General features: G+C 39.9%; 1 protein-coding gene across 4 annotated transcripts in view; it reads right to left on the reverse strand.

Moving 5' to 3' along the window:
* The window catches only part of BICD1 (BICD cargo adaptor 1), a 239672-nt gene that overhangs the window by 112970 nt on the left and 102594 nt on the right, over positions 1-24108 (reverse strand). For all 4 annotated transcript variants that reach the window (XM_047787261.1, XM_047787258.1, XM_047787259.1 and 1 more), the window contains exon 2: positions 14839-15051. In XM_047787261.1, coding sequence (XP_047643217.1) covers positions 14839-15051 — 213 coding nt within the window. The remainder of the gene's footprint in view (positions 1-14838; positions 15052-24108) is intronic.

Here is a 24108-nt window from a genome sequence, read left to right on the forward strand (position 1 = left end):
TGAATAACATTCTCTGGCAATCCTGTTTGTTTAAAAAAGATGAGGATGCTTAGGTCCGATTTGATCAAGAATAAGGGCAAATACAATTGTTTTTAAGCCCATGATTTGATACAACATGTCAGGGAAAGTCTGTCTCCAAGAGCAGTTGGAGCAGAGCACTAAGAATCTAGTTAGACTTCATAAGGACTCTTGTTGAATTCGACTTCCATAATTATAGTAAATGTATTATTCAACCCCCATGATAACCTCTACTCATTTCAGATGGGAGTACAACTCATGGATTGCTAATAGAGAACTGATCAATTTCAAGGCCATCTAACATAGCCATAACAATAAAAAAAGAAGACCTTGACACTGAGTCTTTAATTAATAATGCATCTTTAGGCTGGAGAGCCAAGTGGTATCCACTGGATGTTTCCCAGAGGGTGCTAATCAGGCTGTGTACTTAGAGGATGTCAGGAAGGTGTTTCCTGCTTTAATTCAGGGAGCTATCCTCAGAGAAGCAGCCCGGGGGAGAGAGACATGTCTCCCAGTACTAGCATTAATTATATATTCATTTTATTCCTCTGAACATTCTAATAAAAGCAGACATTGCCTTACACATGCTGATATTTCCAGCAGTGTTTGGCACAGCATTTGTAGAGTGGTGCTCAACAGAATGGTCATTCCTGAAGGAGAAATTTTGCAGCCAATGACAATACAGCACAGAATTTTCATTTCTCTTTGCCGCAGTGTCTGAAAAATTGTGGTTATATATGACTGTCTGCACATACACATCAAAAGCATTTGCCAACTCAATAACAAGTCGAAAGCATTTGCCAACTCAATAGTATTTCTCTCAATCTGAAGCTTACTGGTGGATTTGCCCATTACAATGAGAGTTAGGTAGTAACTCTGTCTGACCTTGAAGTGACTCATTGACCTTCTGTGCTGACTGGCTCTAGCAGAAAGGGTGATGCAAAATAGATGGATGGGTTAGTACATCCTAATGAAATAGGCAGCACCAACTCTATGGCTTCTGAATCTCACTAATTTAACATATCTTCTGTTCCAATGGCAAGTGCCCCAAATAGATTGAGATATAATAAAGACTTGATTACTAGCAAAAGTTACACATTCATTATTTTTTATTCTTCTTTTTTAATTGTGTAGAACATGCATTTCCAGTAGGGTGTAGTATCACCCTTATGGAGGGCTGAATAATGGCCTCCAAAGATATCCAGGTCCCAATCCTTAGAGCCTGTGAATGTGGTACCTTATATGGTGACAGGCTTTGCAGAAGTGATCACGATTTTGAGCCAGAGAGATAATCCTGGATAGACTCTAAGTGTAATCACAGTGTCCTTATGAGAGGGAGGCAGAGGAAGATTTGACACAAAAAAAGGCAATATGATACTGAAACAAGACGCTATGCTGCTGGCTCTGAAACATGGAGGGAGGGGCTGTGAGCCAAGGATTGCAAAGGAGTGCAGTTCTAGAAGCTGAAACTCTTCTAGCACCTCTGGCCCGGCCAACACCTTGATCTTAGCCCAAACTTCTTAGCCCAGGCTTCTGGCCTCCAGAACTGTAATGGTAAGTCTGTGGTTTAAGCAACCAAATTTGATGTATTTTGTAATAGCAGCCACAGAGAATTAGGACAGCCCCTAAGGAGGTAAAAATGAATCCTTGGGGAAGCAAAAAAAGTCTTAGATATTACAACAGTTTATGATCCTCCCAAGCTCAACACTACCCTACAAAATCTTATTCCTCTGTATTTTATTTTGTGACAATTAAGGAAAAAATGTCTGAACCACTCTTTGAACCACTCATCATCAACCACATGTTGACGATGAAAAAAAAGTTGTGAGGCAACATTTCATTGGTGAGCACTGCCAGTGAAAAACTGGTTCAAATAATGTGCCAAATTTTTTATACTCCTAAGGCCCAGTTTCATTATCATTAGTAGTTGGGGACAAGATGAATATTGTTATCCTGACTGGCTCTTTTGTAGTTTTCACTTTACCAACTGAATTTGCCATCCAGAAAACACTTGCTGGCCACTTCTTGGCATACGCAGGCAAATCTCTTCCTCATTTTTAGACAGACACTCTCTCCTCTATGCCACAACAAGACACAGGAATAATCTGAACCATAAATACTGTCAATCTATGAATGTGCATATTTAAAATTGTGTGCCAAAGCCCACCGGGAAAGATAATTTAATATTCCAGATTTTTAAAAAAGCAATGCAGACAGTAAGGTCATATTGTATATTTGTGAAAGCCTCAGAAGAGATATTTAGTTATATTCCTGTTTTTTTGGAAAAAAAATTTTTTTTTGTCTTTTTGTCTTTTCTAGGGCCACACCCACGGCATATGGAGCTTCCCAGGCTAGGGGTCTAATCGGAGCTACAGCTGCCGGCCTACACCACAGCCACAGCAACACGGGATCCGAGCTACATCTGCGACCTACACCACAGCTCTCAGCAACGCTGGATCCTTAACCCACTGAGCAAGGGCAGGGATTGAACCCAAAACCTCGTGGTTCCTAGTCAGATTCGTTAACCCCTGCGCCACGACAGGAACTCCAAAAAATTATTTTAATGAAACCAAAACTCTATCAAAAAACTATTTATAAATCCAAGAAATATTAATATTAGTGAAGAAGTAATGATAAGGAAGCTATTTAGTAGGTAACCAATGGACAGTCTTTCTTACGGGATGCATCGTACTTCAAACTGAAAGTTAAAGCTAGCATCTAGCCTGATTCAGTCTAGAGTATTTATTTTTAAAAATAACTTTGTTAATTAAGCATCAAAGTATAATTAAAGATATATATATATATAAATTCATCATGTCACTAAGCTTACTCATTAGTTTGCTCTATCTTGTTCAAGTCTAAGTTTCCTATAACCTTCAAGAAATTAAGTTCTGAATAGATTCAGGTATCCTTGATTGTTAGATTAAGCTATAAATTCCTCTAGGAGAATTAAAAGCCTGGACAGAATCTTAATCAGGCTAGATATGCCAACCAGGATGTTCTTTGGAAATAGAGGTCAAGATGTAAAAAAAGATGAAAATTGTCCACTAAGCATTCTAGCTGAAATGCTGATTGTGCATTACTACTCCATTGAAGCAGTCTGCACAGGGAGCAAAATCTGAGCTTGGGGTGGGAGAAAAACTTTGAAACAAATCAAGCTATTTTTAGTCCAAGAATCAATGCATACAAAATGGATTGTGCACAGATCTTTATTCTTATGTTCCAAGAGGTAGAAAACTGATGTTTGACCCTATTCACAGAACAGGATAGAGAAGGGAGGGAGAGCAGGTAGGAAGAAGAAAGAAGAAAAGGAAGGAGGAAGGAAAGAAAACTGTGTGTGTGTATATATTTCATACATATAATATAACATATATGCACCAAGTATAAACCACACCAGTTCTACATTTAAAAAGCAGGCTGCCTTTTGCTGCTTAATATTTTTGTTTATTTATTTATTTGCCACACCTGCAGCATGCAGAAGTTTCTGAGCCAGGGATGGAACTCACACCACAGTTATAACCAGAGTCACAGTACTGACAACATTGGAACCTTAATTGCTGAAACATCAGGGAACTCCAACTATTTATTAATTTTAAATGATTAATGATAACTGATAAAACCTAACTACCTTTTTTTTAAAAAAAGAAACTATGTATGAATATTTTAAAAACAGCTTTTTATTTCCTAACTCAGGTCAGCTCCAGAGTTGCTGTTTCTACATCCTGCCCCAAGCAAAGCTCGCCCGCCATTTCTGACTTTAGCTTGACTTTCCTTGCAGTTTCCCATTTCATTCTCCATTTGGCAATGGCTTAATGACTGGCTATTACACACGGCATTGATGCAACTGTCATATAAGTCAGAAGTTTATGTCTCTTCTCGTCTAATGTAGAAAAAGCCACAAATGAAAATGGTATTATTTTGAAGCTGTATCCAAATGTTGTCCAACATCTGGATGTTGGAAACATTTAGGTATGCTTTCATTTTTGAAGTTTTCCCTCAAATGTTTGTGGTTATGGAGATGCAGGTTCTCATTGCCTTCCCAAAACAACCTCAAAAAGGCTGAAGATATTTTTAACTAAAGATCAACTGACTTTTTTGAGAACTATTGAAAAGCTGTTGTATTATTTTTCATTGACAAATACAATAACCCATCTTTCCAAATCATGACAAAAAAAGTATTTCCAATCTTTAAAGAGAGAAATTAAGTGTAGATGCTCCTTACAACAGGACATGCATTTTAATCAATATTCACTGACTCTATGAGCATATGGGATTACAGCAGGCATGGTGATTTTACAGATGTGTTTAACACACTTCTGTTTAGTGGAAACCTGACTCTCTCTTGGGGACACTGCTTCCTCTGCAACTCTCTCCATTACACACCTGGAGGTGAGATGGGTGCCCCTTTTGCTCAGTGTGGCTCTTTTCAGAGTGTTCGCTCTCCTCCTCCCTCAACCCCTAAAACTCCTTTGCTTTAAATCTCATGTCATCATGAGATTTTAAGTTAATAAATGTACAGTTCATAAAATAAATTAACAGAAGTTCCCATTGTCACTCAGCAGGTTAAGAACCCAGTGTAGTCTCCATGAGGATGCAGGTTTGATCCCTGGCCTCACTCAGTGAGTTAAGGACCCAGCATTGTCACGGTGGGCTGCTGCATCAGTCGAAGATGCACCTCAGATCCAGTGTTGCTTGGCTGTGGCCTAGGCATCAGCTGCATCTCTAATTCCATCCCTAGACGGGAACTTCCATATGCTGCAGGTGCATATGGAAAAGGAAAAAGAAATTTTAAAAGAAAAAAAAAAAAAGCAGTAACTTCCCCAGAGACAAGTTCACAACAGCAGGGTAGGAATAGACACTGCATACTACCCACCACTCAGACTGTTACTGTCACTTGCCAAACAACCATTCCTGTTCATTCCTCCCAAAGACTTTAGCTTCTAGTTCACCGTCAAGATCTCGGGAACTCCTGGTTTTAACTCCTGGCATTCTCAATATGCACAAAGATGATCTCCATTCCTGGAATTCCTCCTCTTGAGGGACCATCTCCTCTTGCCTCAGCCATTCATTCCCATGATCACACCTTAGTGACTCACTCTTCTAAGTGATTAGCTCACCACTTCTCCCTCCTCAAACCCCTGACTCCTTCCCCATCTCCCCTCTCAGCTGCTGGCCTTGCTTCCCGCTTCAGTGTGGAAAATGCAAGCAACCTGAGGAGGCCTTGCGAAGACTCTTCATTCACATCTGCCAAGGCACCAGCATCTGCATCCACAAACTCCACTTTTCCTGGCTATCTACCCTAGAAAAATGAATACTTATGTTCATATAAAAATATAAATGTACAGGAATGTAATAGCAGCTCTATTTGTAATTGCTAAAATCTGAATATAGCCCAAATGTCTTCAATAGGTGAACTGATTAAAAAAGAAAACTGTAGTATATCCACACAGTCGTGTTTGGCAATAAAAAGGAAGAAACTACTGACATGCAACAACTTAGATAATCTCATAGCATTATTCTGAGGGAAAGGACCCATTCTCACAAGGTAACATACTGTATGGTTCCATTTACATGACATTCCTGAAAAGATACAACTCTAATGAAAGACAACAGATGACTGCTTATCAGAGATTGGAGTGGGGGAGGGTATGACTACAAAGGAGTAGCATAGCACAAGGGGAGGTTTCGTGGGTGACAAAACTATTCTGCACTGTAATTGTGGTTACATGAATCTATATATTTGTTAAAATTTGCAGAACTACACACACACCTTAAAAAATTTCTGTAAGCCTGTAATTCTTAATGAATCCCGCAAACAAACCCACTATGTAACTTATTTTTCCCAAAGGCACAATCAAATCACAATTACTCCAAGGTGAATTGTTTGTATGTTGTTAAATTTGGCTTTCAAATTCCTTGATGATGTTAACAGGGATGTTTGCAGCTCAGCAAGTGTTGGAAAGAACGTTTCGACAAAAAGAAATACAGCTCTCTCCAATGGAATGAATAAACCAATAATCAGGCACTAACGTGGTTAGGAGCAGGGACTTTGGAGCTGGACCTCCTGGTTTAGGACACCAGCCTGACTGCTCATTTGGACAAGTAGTTAGCCTCTTTTTGCCTCATCTGTAAAGGGGGGATAGAAAGAGTACATGCCTTGTATGTTTGTTGGGAGAATTAGATGAAATAATGCATGTAAAATGCTGAGTATAGGTTTGGCATGTGACAAGCCCTCCTATATGTTATCTAGGATATTATTATTATTTAAACCAATTAAAAAGAGTGATAATTCTTCACCGTTTGGTACTTTGCATCATTCCAGGAAGATGCGAAGACCATTCCCAACAAGTACAAAGAGCATGAGAAAAACTGGGACATGGAAAGGAAATAGACAACTTTCCAGCTAGAGCCAAGTCATGCCTTTACAGAACAGGAAAATCATCATTCAGTTCAAAGTGTCAATTCCATTCAGCTATGTGTAAAAGTAGTTCTCAGTGCCCAATCACTCAACCAGAAAGCTGAGAATCTAAGAAGAGCTCTGTCATGATTGGATGCCTTAACTAAATAGTTTAACATCTCCCCATGACTGAGTGAGTCATCAGCCAGCACATTTGATGCAGTACTGAGAAATATTGCAGTGACACTTTGGGGAACCAGCCAGGTACAAAAGGCTATTTACACAGACGGTAAGAGCACCCAGATGGCTCTCCTCTTTCAACCTACTGGCTTTTAAATATCTGTTGTTTCTTCTTTTGGTGTTAGGATGTTAACATTCCTTCTTGTGGCTGTCAGAAAGTGCTGGGGCCTTCTGGCAGTAGGCCCCAATTCACCTTTCTTACATTTATTGTTTATGTCTTGCTGTGTGTGAATAAGTCTGGTTACCCAACTTTGAAACAACACATAACACTAACATAGTCCTCTTATACAACACTTTCATAAAAAATATCCTATTTTAGCCTCATAAAAATCAGGAGCAGGAGAGGTATTATTACAATGTTTATATGCAAAATGAGAAGTTTAGTTTAACTAGTAAAATGGTCAAGTTAAGACCTGAACTCAGATTTCCTGATTTTAATTCCACCTATTAACAAGCCACCTATTTATACAGTGGAAGTAATTCAATTTTTATTTTATTTTTTTAGGACTGCACCTGTGGCACAGGGAAGTTCTCAGGACAGGGATTGAATCTGAGCCATAGCTGTGACCTACCACAGTGGCAGCAATACCAGATCCTTTAACCCACTGTGCCAGGCTGGGGATCAAACCCACACCTCCTCAACTTGAGGCTCTGCAGTCAGATCCTTAACCCACTGTGCCACAGCAGGAATTCCCACAATTCACTTAAAGAGTGAAGGGCTCTCCTTAAGTAAAATAAATATGTGCTGCTGGTTGAAGGCCTTGGCATCTAATCCGGCTGTTAGATGTTTTTTGCATAGTCATAGAAGGTACCATCTAGTACCTTAGTTTTAACAAGAGACTAAGATGAGGATAAATTTGCTGTATGAAATGTTATATGTTGTCTTAGTCTATTGGAGCTGCTATAACAATGACACCACAGGCTGAATGCCTTAAATAGACATCTATTTCTCATAGCTCTGGAGACTGGGAAGTCTAAGATCAACGCATTGGCAGATTCAGTCTCAGGTGAGGGCCCACATCCTGGTTTATAAATGGCCATCTTCTGCTGTGTCCTCACATGATGCAAGGGGAGGGGGTGTGGTGCCTTATTTTTTTTAATTTTTTTATTTTTTTGCTTTTTAGGGCCGCACCCATGGCACATGGAAGTTCCCAGGCTAGGGGTCCAATAGGAGCTGTGGCCACCAGCCCACGCCACAGTCATAGCAACATGGGATCCAAGCCGCGACTGCAAACTACACCAGAGCTCACAGTAGTGCCGGATCCTTCACCCACTGAGCAGGGCCAGGGATCAAACTTGAGTCCTCATGGATACTAGTCAGGTTTGTTACCACTGAGCCAGGATGGGAACTCCCTCTGTGGGCCTTTTATAGGGTCTCATTCATGAGGGCTCTGCCCTCCTGACGTAATCACTCCAAAGGCCCCACCTCCATCACACTGGGGATTAGGTTTCAATACATAAATGTTAGGGGGATACATTCAATCTACAGTATATGTTGTCCAAAACACAGCTCACTCTCTATGTAAATACTAAAGGGTAGAAGGAAATAGTTTCTAAAGACATTTAGTGGTTTTAATATTAAAAACAACCACTTGTTGTTGAATTTTTGTTGGCTGGTGCTTTCCAAGCACCCAGGCATCTGGCTCATGGCAAACCAAAGAGACCTCTGCTGAATGAATGAAGGTATGCCTGCAACATGGAAAATCCAAAAAGACAAAAACCCTAAGATGAGAAATTCAAATTCTACATCCATCAGTTCACATTTCCAAAAATTTCCAATGGGGTAAAGATAGTCAATAGAATCATGGGGATTCTTTTGGTTTTTTTAGTTTATTTTTTTGGTCATGCCCATAGCATGTGGAAGTTCCTGGGCTAGGGATCGAACATGAGCCACTGCACTGACAATACCGGATACTTAACCCACTGAGCCACACAGGAACTCCATATCATGTTTTTTAAAAGCAGACACACATTTTTGGAGTTCTCATCATGGCTCAGTGGAAACAAATCTGACTAGTATCCATGAGGACTCAGGTTTGATCCCTGGCCTCACTCAGAGGGTTAAGGATCCAGTGTTGCCGTGTAGGTTGCAGGTATGGCTCAGATCCCTGAGTTGCTGTGGCTGTGGCCGGCAGCTGTAGCTCCATTCGACCCTTAGCCTGGGAACTTCCATACGCCATAGGTGTGGTCCTAAAAAGACCAAAAAAAAAAAAAAATGCAGACACAAATTTTTAAGGACATCAGATGTCAGTCTCAGAAGGTAATAACCAGAATGCTGAGGCATCCTAAAACCATGTCACTTGAGGAATGGATCTGGAGAGGTTTAATCTGAAAAAGAGATAACAAGATAGTTCTTTCCAAATATCTGAAACTGCTGGGCATGGGCTAAAATTGTCAAGTGGTATAGAAAACTAAAAAACGTATTCTCTGTAGATTCAGAGTCTAGGAATACAGTCACTTAGTGAACAGCACAGAGAGTCAACTACTCACTGAACAGAAAAGAGCAGTTTACCAATTAGAGATGGTAAGCACCAGGCTGGGCAGCCTTGGAGGGAGCTGGAAGACAAGGAACAAGTGTGATTTCATATCTCTGTTGAGTGGGGCGTCTGACATAGGACCTGTATGTAAGTATTGTTATTTCCATGTTGGCAGTGACGAAAGTGAAGCTTACCGAACAAAATAACTTGCCCAGTATCACATAGTTGTTAAGTAGCACAGATGGAATTCAAAGCAGGGGTGGCTAATTCCCAAAGTATGTTCTTTCTGTTCAACTCAAAAAACTTTTTTTTTTAATGTCTGCTTTTGGCAAGGCACTGGGCTGGGTGCTAGGGATACCAAGCGAAATGACAGACAAAACATAGTCCCTTCAAGGGACTCCCAGTTTACCTATTTTTAGTGTTGGAAGTGTCTGAGTGAAGGCTGCATGGCCATTCCAGGCAACTGAAGAAAGAATGACTGATCTGGAAGTAGTCTTTACCAAATAATCACTAAGGTGCCTTCATGCCCTAAAAATTTATCGATGTGGATACAAAAGATTTCTGGAAATTGAGGTGGAATATTATGAAAATATATTATGAAAATATTATGGGGGAAAAATGGACCTTCAAATGTAATAGGAATCATATGGATTAATGAGCTTTTAAAATATAAAATGGCCACATCCTAATAAAATGTTACCAATAAATTACAAATTTAGCTACTGTACTAATACTTCATATACTGTGCCAGAAATTGCATTAGCTTGTGGCAAGATTCAAAATAATCTTTTTTTTTTAATTGAAGTATAGTTGATTTACAATACAATATCATGTTAATTTCAGGTGTACAGCAGAGTGATTCAGATTGTTTTCCCTTATAGGTTTGCAAAATATTGAGTATAGTTCCCCATGTTATACAGCAGATCCTCACTGGTTATCTATTTTTCGTTTGTTTGTTTTTGCTTTTTTTTTTTTTGCTTTTTAGTGCCACACCTGCGGCATATGGGCATATAGAGGTTCCCAGGCCAGGGGTCCAATCGGAGCCACAGCTGCCAGCCTACGCCACAGCTATAGCAATGCCAGATTCAAGCCGCATCTGTGACCTACACCACAGCTCACAGCAACACTGGATCCTTAACCCACTGAGCGAGGCCAGGGACTGAACTCACAACCTCATCGTTCCCAGTCGGATTTGTTTCCTCTGCACCATGATGGGAACTCCTGTTTTTGCTTTTTAGAGCTGTAACTGTGGCATATGGAAGTTCCCAGGCTAGGGGTCAAATCAGAGCTGCAGCTCCTAGCCTACACCACAGCCACGGCAATGCCAGATCAGAGCCTCATCTGCGACCCACACCACAGCTCACGGCAACACTGGATCCTTAACCCACTGAGTGAGGTCAGGGATCAAAACCACATCCTCATGGATACTAGCTGGATTCATAACCTACTGAGCCACGACAGGGACTCCGGTTATCTATTTTATATATAGTCATGTGTATAAACATGATGCTAGTCAAGATAACCCAACTATTTTTCTCCCCTTCTGCCTGTTACTGGGCCTGTGGGATTAACCCTTAATTTGGTTAAGATAAACTCGATTTGGGAGTTCCTATTATGGCTCAGCAGGTTAAGAACCCAACATAGTATCCAGGAGCATGTGGGTTCGATCCCTGGCCTTACTCAGTGGGTTAAGGATCTGGTGTTACTGCAAGCTGAGGCTCAGGTCACAGTTGCAGCTCAGATCCCATGTTGCTGTGGCTGTGGTAGACGCCGGCAGTTGCAACTCCAATTCAACTCTTAGCCCCGGACCTTCTGTATGCCACAGGTGTGACCATAAAAAGAAAGAAAAAAGGGAGTTCCCGTCGTGGCGCAGTGGTTAACGAATCCGACTAGGAACCATGAGGTTGCGGGTTCGGTCCCTGCCCTTGCTCAGTGGGTTAACGATCCAGCGTTGCCGTGAGCTGTGGTGTAGGTTGCAGACGCGGCTTGGATCCCGAGTTGCTGTGGCTCTGGCGTAGGCCGGTGGCTACAGCTCCGATTCCACCCCGAGCCTGGGAACCTCCATATGCCACGGGAGCGGCCCAAGAAATAGCAACAACAAAAGACAAAAAAAAAAAAAGAAAGAAAAAAGATTAACTCTGATTTGGTTCTTTGGGTGACACTTTTTCTTTATACTCCCTGTACTTAAACAAATTATTTAGGGAGCTCCCATTGTGGCTCAGCAGGTTAAGAACCCAACATAGCATGTGTGAGGATTCAGGCTCGATCCTTGGCTTCACTCAGAGGATTAAGGATCCGGCATTGTTGCTGCTGTGGTGTACATTGCAGCTGTAGCTTAGAACATCCACATGCAGAAAAAAAAATTTTAAAGTTATTTACTGCTAAAGACACCTATACAATAAGGCTGATAAAATGTTAAAATGAGAATTATATGAAAACTCTAAATTAGATTTTACAGTTAAACATAGTGTTAGTTTTTAATAATCAAAACAGTAATAAAAACACACTGTAATTCCTACCATCAGATTGATATCTTAACAGAAACAATTTTCACGGTAATAAATTCAAAGAGGTTTTTACTTATTTAAGTTTCTTTAACCTAATAACATGGATATACATAGTAAATGGTATCTGCAACAATATTTTTATGGGAGTTCCCATCGTGGCTCAGCAGCAATAAACCCAACTGGTATCCACGAGGATGTGGAATGGAGCCCTTGGCCTCGCTCAGTGGGTTAAGGATCTGGTGTTGCCATGAGCTGTGGCCTAAGTCACAGACGCGGCTCAGATCTGGCATTGCTGTGGCTGTGGTGTAGCTCAGCAGCTGCAGCTCCAATTGGACCCCTAGCCTGGGGAACTTCTGTAAGCTGCAGGTGCAGTCCTAAAAAGCAAAAGAAGAAAAATGATATTTTTATGGAGGATGCAGAAAGTTATTAATGATAAGAGTTTATGTTTATTATGCATTTACTAGATACTAAAATAATCATTAACAAATACCATGAATATAATCCTAAAACTTAACAGAGCTGAGACTAGAATATTGATTTTCTAATATCTAAATCAGAAATGTTCCCATTTTTTTCCACTGCTATCCTATACATGTCATATATGGGAAAGAATCTGGCTATGGAATTACACACACACCCACACACACACACACACACACGTGTGCAAATATGAGTGTAAAGCTTCCATAACACACACACCATATACAGGCATCATTGCTAGTACCAATGATCCTACTAAAATAAGAGATGAGTCCTTTCAGTAAATAAAAATAATACCATTAATTAAATTATTAAATTCACATAGCATCAGTCAAGCTGGTGATTTACTACATTTTACACTGGTTATCTTTGTCTATTTCTCATGGTCCACCTGGTCATAATTTTTTGTTTCATGATCTCTCTTCCAATCACTATGCACCAATCAACGCCTAGAGTACAAAACAATAAATAATACTTAGCCTACAATAAAAACAAATCTGGGATTTTAACTTAACACCAGCCATCAAAAGTCTGAGTCAATTTACCAAGAAATAGAATTTATTCCTCATATCCTTTTACAAAGGCACTCAGCCCTACATGCTAATAATAACTTTATTAGTGACATTAAAACATAAGGCCTGCATGAAAATCAGCAGGGCTCTGGGGTGTAGTAATACTATTAACTTTCAACCCATCAGGAAGAATATTGACAGATATATTGTTGGCACACTTAGAAGACCAGAAACCTGACCACCTGTTTGTTTGTCTTCTGTTAGTTACTGACAAACCTGAATGGCTAAATTGCCTTGAGCTATTTTAGATTAAAAAAGACATAAATTTAATTCGATAAGCTATTCAATTACTGTAAACCAACTATTGAAAATGCATGGAAATCAAAAGATTTCTAGTCTAACCAAGTGATCATTCACCAATTCCCCAAATTATGTCTTAAGATACTTCCATGCCCAGCTTTGAGCCATGCAAACAATCGAAATTAGTGATTCTTGAAGTGTGGTCTTTACCTGCAGTGAACTTCACAGAAATGCAAATTCTTGGGTTCCACCTAGAACACTGAATCAGATTTCAAGGAGTAGAGCCCAAGACTAGTGTGTGTTTTAATGAGTTCTCTAGGTGATTCTGATGCTCATTAAATTTTGAGAACTGATCTGAATATAGGGCCTCTCAACATTTTTTTTTCTTTTGTTGCCTCAGTTCATTCCTAACTTATATCTTCATTCTCTCTCTCTCTCTCTTTTTGAATAGGAGAAAGTATTTGCAAGTGATGTGATTGACAAAGGCTTAATCTCCAAAATATACAAACGGCTCATACAACTCAACAAAACAAACAACCCAATTAAGGAGTTCCCTCTGTAGCGAAAGTGCGCTAAGAATCTGACAGTAGCGGCTCAAGTTGTTGCATGTGTGGGTTTGATCCCCAGCCTGGTGCAGTGGATTAAGGATCTGGCGTTGCTGCAGCTGCTGTAGGGTGCATCCCTGGCCCCGAGAACTTCCATATGCCATAGGTGCAGCCATAAAATAAAACAAAGCAAACAAACAAAAAACCGGAGGGAACAGGGATTTCTCTGCTGATCTAGTAGTTAGCACTTTCATCGCTGCAGCCAAGTTCAATTCCTGGTCTGGGAACTGAGATCCCACATGAAGCTGCTGCACCCATGGCCAAAAATTTTTTTAAATTTTAAAAAAGTTTTTTTAAAAGAACATTTAAAAATAAACACATAAATATTTCTGTAACAATGGAGTGAATGATTTAATATGAAGTTTACAAAAATGCTGTTTAAAAGGGTCTGTTGGATGAAGCTGCTTTTGGCTATTTCTGTTCCCATCGTCACTCCACCCCCTGAGACAGAATGACTCTGCCACTCAGAACTGAGCTGGCATGTGATGCTGCTGCCTGCAGAGGTGAAGGGGAAGAGCAAGCGAGTTCAGGGGAGGCAGGAACTGAGGAAGGCTCCTGACCAGATTCACACCAGCTACAATGGCTGCTTGTCAACAACTAGACAGTTTATGGTTCTGTATCGCCAGAGTCTGAGACCCCTTAGAGCACCCCCCAGGGCTCCCATGAGGAGGGCTCCGTGCTGACACCACTGTCACTCTAAATTAGTGCTGACACAGTGCAACAACCATATTGAAACAGGTAAAGGGGAAGAAGTTCGAAGGGCACTATTTGTTAAACACCTGTACAGAAAGAGCAAGGCCAGTTCCCAAGTACTCAATAAAGACTCTTACTCTTTTTTTTTTTTGGTCTTTTTGCCTCTTCTAGGGCGCTTCCCGCGGCATATGAAGGTTCCCAGGCTAGGGGTCTAATCGGAGCTGTCGCCACCAGCCTATGCCAGCCTATGCAACAGCAGCACGGGATCTGAGCCGCGTCTGCGACCTACACCACAGGTCATGGCAACGCCGGGTCCCCAACCCACTGAGCAAGGGCAGGGATCGAACCCGCAACCTCATGGCCCCTAGTGGGATTCGTTAACCACTGCACCACAACGGGAACTCCAAAGACTCTTATTCTTAACAAACAATAAAAGATAGAAAAGGGCAAGCTGATTATTTTACTAAAAAATCAGAAAATTTGCTAGCATCAGTATTAGGTGCTTCTTATTCAACAGAGCTCCTCCAATTAGAGAAAAAGTTTTATTCCTCTCAGAAAGCATTTTGTCTTATTTTTCTCACTCAGGGAATAGGTTTGTTGTTTGTTTACCTCCTTCAGATCCTGCACGACAGCTGTGAGCCTCTCATTTTCTGCCTGCACGTTAGTGACCACAGCCCGGCTCTGCTTCAGTTCGTTCTGCATCTCCAAGATCTTCCCCAGATAGTAAGCTTCCTTCGAGGCTGACTCCTGCAGAAGCGTTTCCTCCCGAGTCTCTCCATCCTCAGCAACTTTCCGGTGGATGGAAAAGGACTGCCCGAACGCCTGCAGAGGATTAGAAAAGAAAAAGAGGGGACACTGAAATGCAGCACAGCACTCTTCAACAGACTCAGGAACATGATTTGTTTTGCCTTGGGGATAAGACAAGCTATTCTGCATGACTTCCAGAAGCAACACATCAGACTTCATGTAACAGGCTAGCAGCTCTCATTGACACTTGAAATAATTCAGATTCAATAAATAAGAAGAAAGAAATTTTTTTAATATGTTGCTAAGATAGATATATATAACACATTAAATCTTGAAAAACATGGCTGCTTATTTTATGTTACCATTTTTTAGACAAATCCTATTAAGGAATAAGACAATTCAGTGGTAATGAGCCCATCAAAATTCATGTTCTCATTTTCACTCTAGAAAAAAAAAATCCCCAAAATAATTTTCAGCAAAGAAAATAATAGTTTCATTAGCTTTCTAGTAGTATATTAGTGGTAAGAATATACCAGTTACAAACAGTACTCTTAAGAGAGAAAATCACCAAACAGCATTCAAACCGCCTGGTACCACAAAAAGACATTCAAATGCAGTTAATATATAAGAAAACACATCTGTGCAAAAAGAAATACAGAAGGAGTTCTCTGGGGGCTTAGTGGGTTAAGGATTCAACGTTGTCACTGCTGTGGCTTGGGTTCCATCCCTGGCCCAGGAACTTCCATGTGCCATGGGCACAGCCCCTGCCCCCCACCCCCCGCCAAAAAAGAGAGAGAGATACAGAATAAACCAAAAATTCATGAAACTGGGAAGCTACAGGGCATGAGTGGGAACGGAATTGAAAGAATGAGGGCATGAAATATGATACAAGGGATTACATTCATAGGAATCACTTCATATCGTTTTGACTCTTAGAACTAGAGCAGTTTCACATACCTCCTAAACAAATAATAATTAAAATCAACCTATAAGTGTCCAGGGACTCGCGTGGGACACAAACAGTAACAAATGAACCTAGATGTACCACAAATAAACAACATGACCACATCGAAAGGGATCAAGAAGAAAAGATCTGAGTAATTTTGGAATCGGTATTTTTGCTATCTACACAGTTAAGCTAAAGACAAAAAGAATTGTATCCAAACACTATAGTCTAGTTTGTAAATTTGTTTCTCACAGGGATTGCGGGATCACAGTAAATGAGTAAATATATCAAGGATGATGAAAGCCAGGTTTCTCCCTGTTGGAGAAGGGAGTTACAAATAAGGAAAGGGAAAAGTCTAGAAGGAAACCAGTGGTACTGGGTTGTAATTAGAAAAATCAGACATAGAGAACAGACTTGTGGTTGCCAATGGGGAGGGAGAAGGGAGTGGGATGGACTAGGAGTTTGGGGGTAGTAAATGCAAACTCTTACATTTGGAATAGATAAGCAATGGGATCCTACTGTGTAGCACAGGGAACTATATCCAATTCCTTGGGATAGAACATGATGGAAGATAATATGGGAAAAATAATGTGTATGTATAAATATGTATGAGTCACTTTGCTGTACAGCAGAAATTGGCACAACGTTGTAAATCAACTCTAATTTTTAAAAAGTACCAGAATAGTCTTTAATAGTTTAATAGACAGGTCAATAGATGGAGAGAGTAAACTGTTTATGTGTGTGTGTGTACAGATTTCCCAGCTCTGGCAGTAAACCCTATAGCCATATTTTGTTTTAAATATCAATCTTCAATGAAAAGAACTAGGATTCTTTGGAGAAATGACTGAGAGTCTGGCTGAAGCAAAACAAACTTGGTGCATCTTGTGCTGCCAAAGAGTAAATAACAAAATGCTGTCTTTTGTTTTGTTTTTGTCTTTTGAGGGCCACACTCACGGCATAGGGAGGTCCCCAGGCTAGGGGACCAATTGGAGCTGTAGCTGCCGGCCTATGCCACAGCCACAGCAATGCAGGATCCAAGCCACTTTTTCGACCTAAACCATAGCTCATGGTAACACCAGATCCTTAACCCACTGAGTGAGGCCAGGGATCAAACCCGTGTCCTCATGGATGCTAGTGGGGTTCGTTAACCACCGAGCCACAATGGGAACTCCAGTAACAAAATGCTTTTTAAAAATGATGTGCATAAGAAAAGACAGCCTGTTCAATAAGTGGTGCTGGGAAAACTGGACAGCCACACAGAAAAGAATGAAATTAGAACACCCCCTAACACCATACGCAAAAATCAACTCAAAATGGATTAAAGACCTAGCTATAAGACCAGATACTATAAAACTCTTAGAGGAAAACATAGGCCAAACACTCTCTCATTTAAACCACAACATCTTCTCAGATCCACCTCTTCGAGTAATGACAGTAAAAACAAAAATAAACAAATAGGACTTAATCAAACTTAAAAGTTTCTGCACAGCAAAGGAAACCCTAAACAAAACAAAAAGACAACCCACAAAATGGGAGAAAATATTTGCAAATGGATCTACTGACAAGGGATTAATCTCCAAAATTTACAAACACCTTCTGCAGCTCAACACCAAAAAGCAAACAACCCCATCAAAAAATGGGCAGAAGATCTAAACAGACAGTTCTCCAAAGAATACATACGGATGGCCAAAAAACACATGAAAAGATGTTCAACATCACTCCTTATTAGAGAAATGCAAATCAAAACCACTATGAGGTACAACCTCACACCAGCCAGAATGGACATCATCCAAAAGTCTACAAACAGTAAGTGCTGGAGAGGGTGTGGAGCTAAAGGAACCCTATTACACTGTTGGTGGGATTGTAAATTGGTACAGCCACTGTGGAAGACAGTATGGAGATTCCTCAGAAAACTCAAAATAGAACTACCATTTGATCCAGCAATCCTACTCCTGGGCATCTATCCAGAGAAAACCATGACTCACAAAGACACATGTACTCCGATGTTCATTGCAGCACTCTTTTCAATAGCCAAGACATGGAAACAACCTAAATGTCCATCGACAGAGCCGTGGATAAAGAAGATGTGGTACATATACACAACGGAATATTACTGAGCCATTAAAATCATTGAAATATCAGCATTTTTAGCAACATGGATAGACCTAGAAATTATCATGCTAAGTGAAGCCAGTCAGACAATGAGACACCAACATTAAATGCTTTCACTTACATGTGGAATCTGAAAAAAGGACAGAATGAACTTTTTTGCAGAACAGATACTGACTCATAGGCTTTGAAAAACTTATGGTTTCCAAAGGAGACAGTTTGGGGGGTGGGGGGATGCACTGGGGTTGTGGGATGGAAATCTCATAAAATTGGATTGTGATGATCATTGTACAACTATAAATGTAACAAATTCATTGAGTAATAAAAAAAAATTTTTTAAATGATATGCATATGTCAAAGGACACAAAAGCCTGCCTGAAGGGGCTTCCAATGGCCAAATCTGGGATAGTCTGGGTTAACAGAATAGTTACAGCAATGAATTATAATCTATAGAATAAGATAAATACTCATGAGTCCACATTGCTATAATAACTGAATAAATAAGGGAAGAAGGAACAGCTCTTCTTTACAGCAGAGTTCTAATAACTTAATTCTCATGGAAATAAAATATATCAGCATTCCTTGGCATGAGCATATTATTTGGCAAACACCAAGTAATGACTGCTGGAGGTAAAGATTATCAATGGAATATAAAGTAAAAGGTGAAACGTTTGATGAGGAACAGGATATCTGCCTAGTCTTAAAGCATCTCCTCCCAAGATATCATTTATTCCAATGGGAAAAATAGTAACTTTGCAGTGGAGAACCTGGTAGATCTTAACTAAATGACCAAAAGTTAGCTTAGCTGCAACAAGACTCATCGACATCATGTATGCTCTTATATAACACGCTGACGGGGCCAGTGTCACTTCTGTGGTTTTCCTGTCAAAGATACATAAGCCAGTTCTTACCATAAGAAAACATCAAGCAAACTCAAAGGGAAACATTCTACAAAATTATTGGCCAGAACTCCTCAAAAGTATTAAGGTCAGGAAAAATAAAGACTCCTCTAGACTGGATGAGACTAAGGAAACATGACAATTAAACGTAGTGTGGGATCCTAGATTGGATCCTGGACCTGGAGAAAAAACATCAGAAGGACAACTGGCAAAACAGGAATACCTTCTTTACATTGGATAACAGTATTGTAGAAATGTCAGTTTCTGGTTTCCAGAATGTGGAATAGGTTATGTAAGGGTTAACATTTCATGAAGCTGTGTAAAGAGCACATGAAATTCAGTGCAGTATTTTTGCAATTTGTTTCTATGTCTAGAGTTATTTCAAAATAAAAAGTTAAATAAGTGTAGTCGTTACCCTCAAGAATTTGATACACCTGATAAAATGCTGGTATGTATGTTATAAAGAACATATGTACTCGAACATCAAAGGGTTACTATTCAATGAGAAGAATTTATGATACAACTTGTGATACATATTTTGAAATCTTAAATGTCATAAAATGATGCTTTTGGACTATGTACAGTTCATATAGGAATAAGGCTGGAATTAGCCTGTGAAACTGTTTCACATTGGTTATAAACCTGAAGGCAGAAGAGGTTTGTGTAAATCATTATTAGGGACTTCACAAAGTTAGGAGGAAACATTTAGTGATTTTTTTTTTGTCTTTTGTCTTTTTAGGGCCACATCCTCGGCATGTGGAGGTTCCCAGGCTAGGGGTCTAATCGGAGCTGCAGCTGTCAGCCTACACCACAGCCACAGCAATATGGGTCCGAGCCGAGTCTTCGACCTACACCACAGCTCACGACAACGCCGGATCCTTAACCCACTGAGCGAGCGAGGCCAGGGATCGAACCCACAACCTCATGGTTCCTTGTCGGATTCATAAACTACTGAGCCACGACAGGAACTCCTGATGTAGTGATTTTTAAAGACAATCTGGTATTCTTTATATTGTACTAACTATAGAAAGAGAAAATTTTTCAAATAATAACCGGAATTCCCACTGTGGTGAAATGAGCTAATGATCCAACTCATCTCTGTGGCATTGCTGGGTCAATTCCTGGCCCAGTGGGTTAAGGATCCAGCATTGCCACAGCTGTGTCATAGGTCACAGGTGAGGCTCACATTCCATCCCTGGCCCGGACACGTCCATAGGCCGTGGGTACAAACCCATGTCAAAGAAACTATCTTAGAATTGCTACATGGATCAAAATCAAAAGATGTTTCTGAGAAAGCAATATTCTAGTATCGGTGTTTCTATGCACAGTGTAGGATACTCTTGTTGTTTGGCTTGTTCAGTCTTAGACAGGAAGAAATTCTTGAGTAGCCAAATTTCTATATAATAATACAAAAAATCTAAAATATGCACAGTGACGTATGAATAGATGAAAAATTATCTTATGAGGTAATGTTTACCTAGTTTTTCCATAGGTAATGATCAGATTCTATGAGGTAAATTCTGAATTCATTATCCATTAAAAAGCCTTTGGACGGGAGACATCTAGCAGCATATCTCTCCATGGTGACCTGGTGACATCTTCAGCAGACCCTCACCCTGGCAGATGAATCCTGACTTTATACGTAAACAACAGTAAAATTTTAAATTAGCATAAACTTGTGTCAAGCATCACAGCTACCTTCTTTTTCATAACTACTTTCCTACTTCTCTGTAAACAGAAAACTTCCATGTGGCCATTTTCTTAACTCGGCCTGAGTAAAATCAATACCAGAGGCATCTACGGTTCTCACATTATTCTCAGCACATAAGCAATGCTCTCTTGGCAGCTAAAACAACCCCTAAGGTCTTAACAGCAAGTAAATTTATCTCTCTACCCTTGATATAAAGTTTTAAGAATTGTTCTCTGGATCCAGCACCAAAGGAAATAAAAAAAATGTCAGACATATTCACAGAATACATCTTCAAAGCAGAGGCAAAAACTGAAATTGAAAATATAAACCTTTGATGAATCTTTAATTCATATTTATTGCAGCTCAGAAAACTTAACCAAACACAGGGATTTCTAAAGCTAGCCATTATTTTTATAAAGAACTTGGCCCTTCCCTGGACCCAATTTGAAAACAAACAAAAAAGCCCCCCCCATGGTAAATGTCTTTGGGTAAACTTGCATCAAGGTTTTGGTTTTTTGTTTTTGTTTTTTTTTTTACTTGAAATAGAAAAATAATACCACTCTGGCATAGCTACAGATGCCGGATGATCTGCACTTGAAAATCTGCTGAGAACTAACACTACTCAGAAAATAACCTGCATTTTAGAAAGGAAGGCTAAAGGAGAAAACACCCCTACTTTACCCAGTTCCTAATTGTCAGTAACTGGAATTAGGCATGATAGCCAAGTGACATCTATCGTCTGGCTAATTGAAGCTGATTTGCCTACCAGGCCTGTCTGGCTCTGCCAGGTACCTCCCTCTTCCATCACCATTCCAAGTATCTCCTGACAAAGCCAGACCCAAGAAAAGAGAAACAACCTTTTTCAAGGCTATTGAAGCTGCACGCTTGGCAGAAATCACAAAACTAGCTTTCATGTCTATTTATAGGCAAACCTAGGGCAGTCATGCTTCTAGTTATATTTTGTTCAGAAAGCAAATTCCTTTTAGGCATTGCAATCATTTCATGGATAAATTTTATGTGAAGTTAACTGAGGTAAATTGACATTTCTCTACAGTTTTAGAATGCATTATGATTTCTCATCATGTATATAGCTATAATTGCACAGTATCACCTTTAATATATTCCATATTAATGTATCATGGTTGCTTTCAATCACACGCCAGTGTAAGTCCAATTAGCTATGTAAGTATCTTGCTATTTCATTCTCCTCACGTGACTTCTTAATCCAAACAAAATTGGTATTTTTTACCTTCGTGTTCAGGACAATATGTTAACTGTTAAGTGGAATTTTTATACTTATTATCCTTCACAATATGAAAAACAAAAGTTTAGCTAGAATATTTAGTAACATCATATTATCTTTAAAATAGGTATCCTTGATTACAGAATTTTCATTCTTTTATCTTAAAAATTGTGATAGTACAGTATACTGCATCCCCCAAGGACATTAAACATTTTTATTTGAAATACCAAAATTTATTCATTTGTTTGTTCATTCACTCAACAAGTATTTACAGAGAACTGTAACAGGCACAGCTTTAGGCAGAGAATTCAGCAATATTCTAGAAAAAAAAAAAATCTCTTCTATTGGAAACATTCTAGTGGAACATAAATCGGTAAGTATGTGGCATAATGTTGGAAAAGTTCTAAAAGAAAATGAAATCCAGGAGTTCCTGTTGTGGGCAGCGGAAACAAATCTGACTAGGAATCATGAGGTTTCGGTTCAATCCCTGGCCTCACTCAGTGGGTTAAGGATCCAGCGTTGCTGTGAGCCGTGGTATAGGTTGCAGATGCAGCTCAGATCTGACATTGCTATGGCTGTGGTGTAGGCCAGCAGCAACAGCTCCAATTAGACCTCTAGCCTGGGAACCTCCATATGCCGCAAGTACAGTCCTGAAAAAGGACAAAAGACAAAAAAAAAAAAAAAGAAAGAAAATGAAATCCAGAGTAAGAGCATAAAACAGCACTGCCTGATAGAACTTTCTACAGTGATATGTGTTGACTAATACTGTAAACACTGTCCATGTGTGGCTAATGACCTCTTGAAGTGTGGCTATGTGATCCAAGAACTGAGTTTTAAATTTCATGTAATCTAATCAAAGTTAACTGTCTAATCAAAGTTAATATGGCTAGTGCTACCACGTCAGACGGTGCAGGGATATTGAGTAAAGCAAGTGTGGAGAGGGAGCCTCCTTTAGAGAGGATGGCCAGAGAAGGGCATGACCTTTGAGCAGACACCCAACAAAGGAGGGAGGGAGCCAGTGACTGGCCTTTCCCCAGAGGAGCAGAGCTACGCTGAAGTGCTGCTGAGCAAGAATTACAGCCCAGCCACTGTGCCTCTTTAAAGACTTACCAGTGGCAGTTCCTTCAAGTCTATGGCACTAAGATCTGAGTGCTCCAGATATTTAGTCAAGATCTAACTCGAAGGACGGAAAGGGTTGTCAACTGGACTGTCACTGAAATGCATCCTCCCCAGTGAACCACTTTACCTTCTCTGAACATATAATAAAAATTATTTGACCACTTGTAGTTCTCTGTTGCCTCAATTGCCAGGAAATTTAGCATTAAATGCTCTGTAGTAATAAACTAAAATACCTTAAGTTTCTGGTAGAACGATCTCTTATTTACACTGTTTTGAGTTTTTATTGTACTTATCCCATTGTACTGGTTTCTTATATTCTAATCTACCTCAAAAACTTTTGGAGTAGAAAGAATATAAATTATAATCCCATTAAATGTTTTAAAGGATGCTTAATTACCATTTTATTTATTTATTTATTTATTTATTTTGTCTTCTGTATTTTTAGGGCCGCACCTGTGGCATATAGAGGTTCCCAGGCTAGGGATCGAATTGGAGCTGTAACTGCTGGTCTATGCCACAGCCACAGCAACACGCGATCCCAGCTACGTCTGCAACCTATAACACAGCTCAGGTAATGCCAGATCCTTAACTGGAGAGGCCAGGGATCGAACCTATAACCTCATGGCTACTAGTCCAGTTTGTTAACCACTAAGCCATGACGGAAACCCCCATTTATTTTAAATTAAGTCTTAAGGAAAGTCCCTGTTTGAGAATGGAGTTTGAGAGAGTTTAAGAGGTCTACTTCTAAGGATTCATTCTTTTTCTGTGGAAAACAATGAGCCTAAAGGAACTTAAAAAGCACACACAAATATATGAATAAACTAGCTAAATTTATTAGAATTGGCTAAGAAAGATTTCCTAAACTACTTTATTCCAGCAGCAAAATACCTAGAAGATATGGTCCAATTAAAAAGAAGAGACTGGAGTTCCCATTGTGGCTCAGAGGGTTAAGAACCCGACATTGTCTTTGTGAGGATGCAGGTTCAATCCATGGCCTCACTCAGTGGGTTAAGGACACAGTCACAGATATGGCTTAGATCCAGTGTCACGGTAGCTGTGGCATGGACCTCAGCTGTAGCTCCAATTTGACTGATAGCCCAGGAACTTCCATATGCCGCAGGTGTGG

The sequence above is a fragment of the Phacochoerus africanus genome, chromosome 7 (assembly GCF_016906955.1).
Source record: "Phacochoerus africanus isolate WHEZ1 chromosome 7, ROS_Pafr_v1, whole genome shotgun sequence".
NCBI classification, from domain to species: Eukaryota; Metazoa; Chordata; class Mammalia; order Artiodactyla; family Suidae; genus Phacochoerus; species Phacochoerus africanus.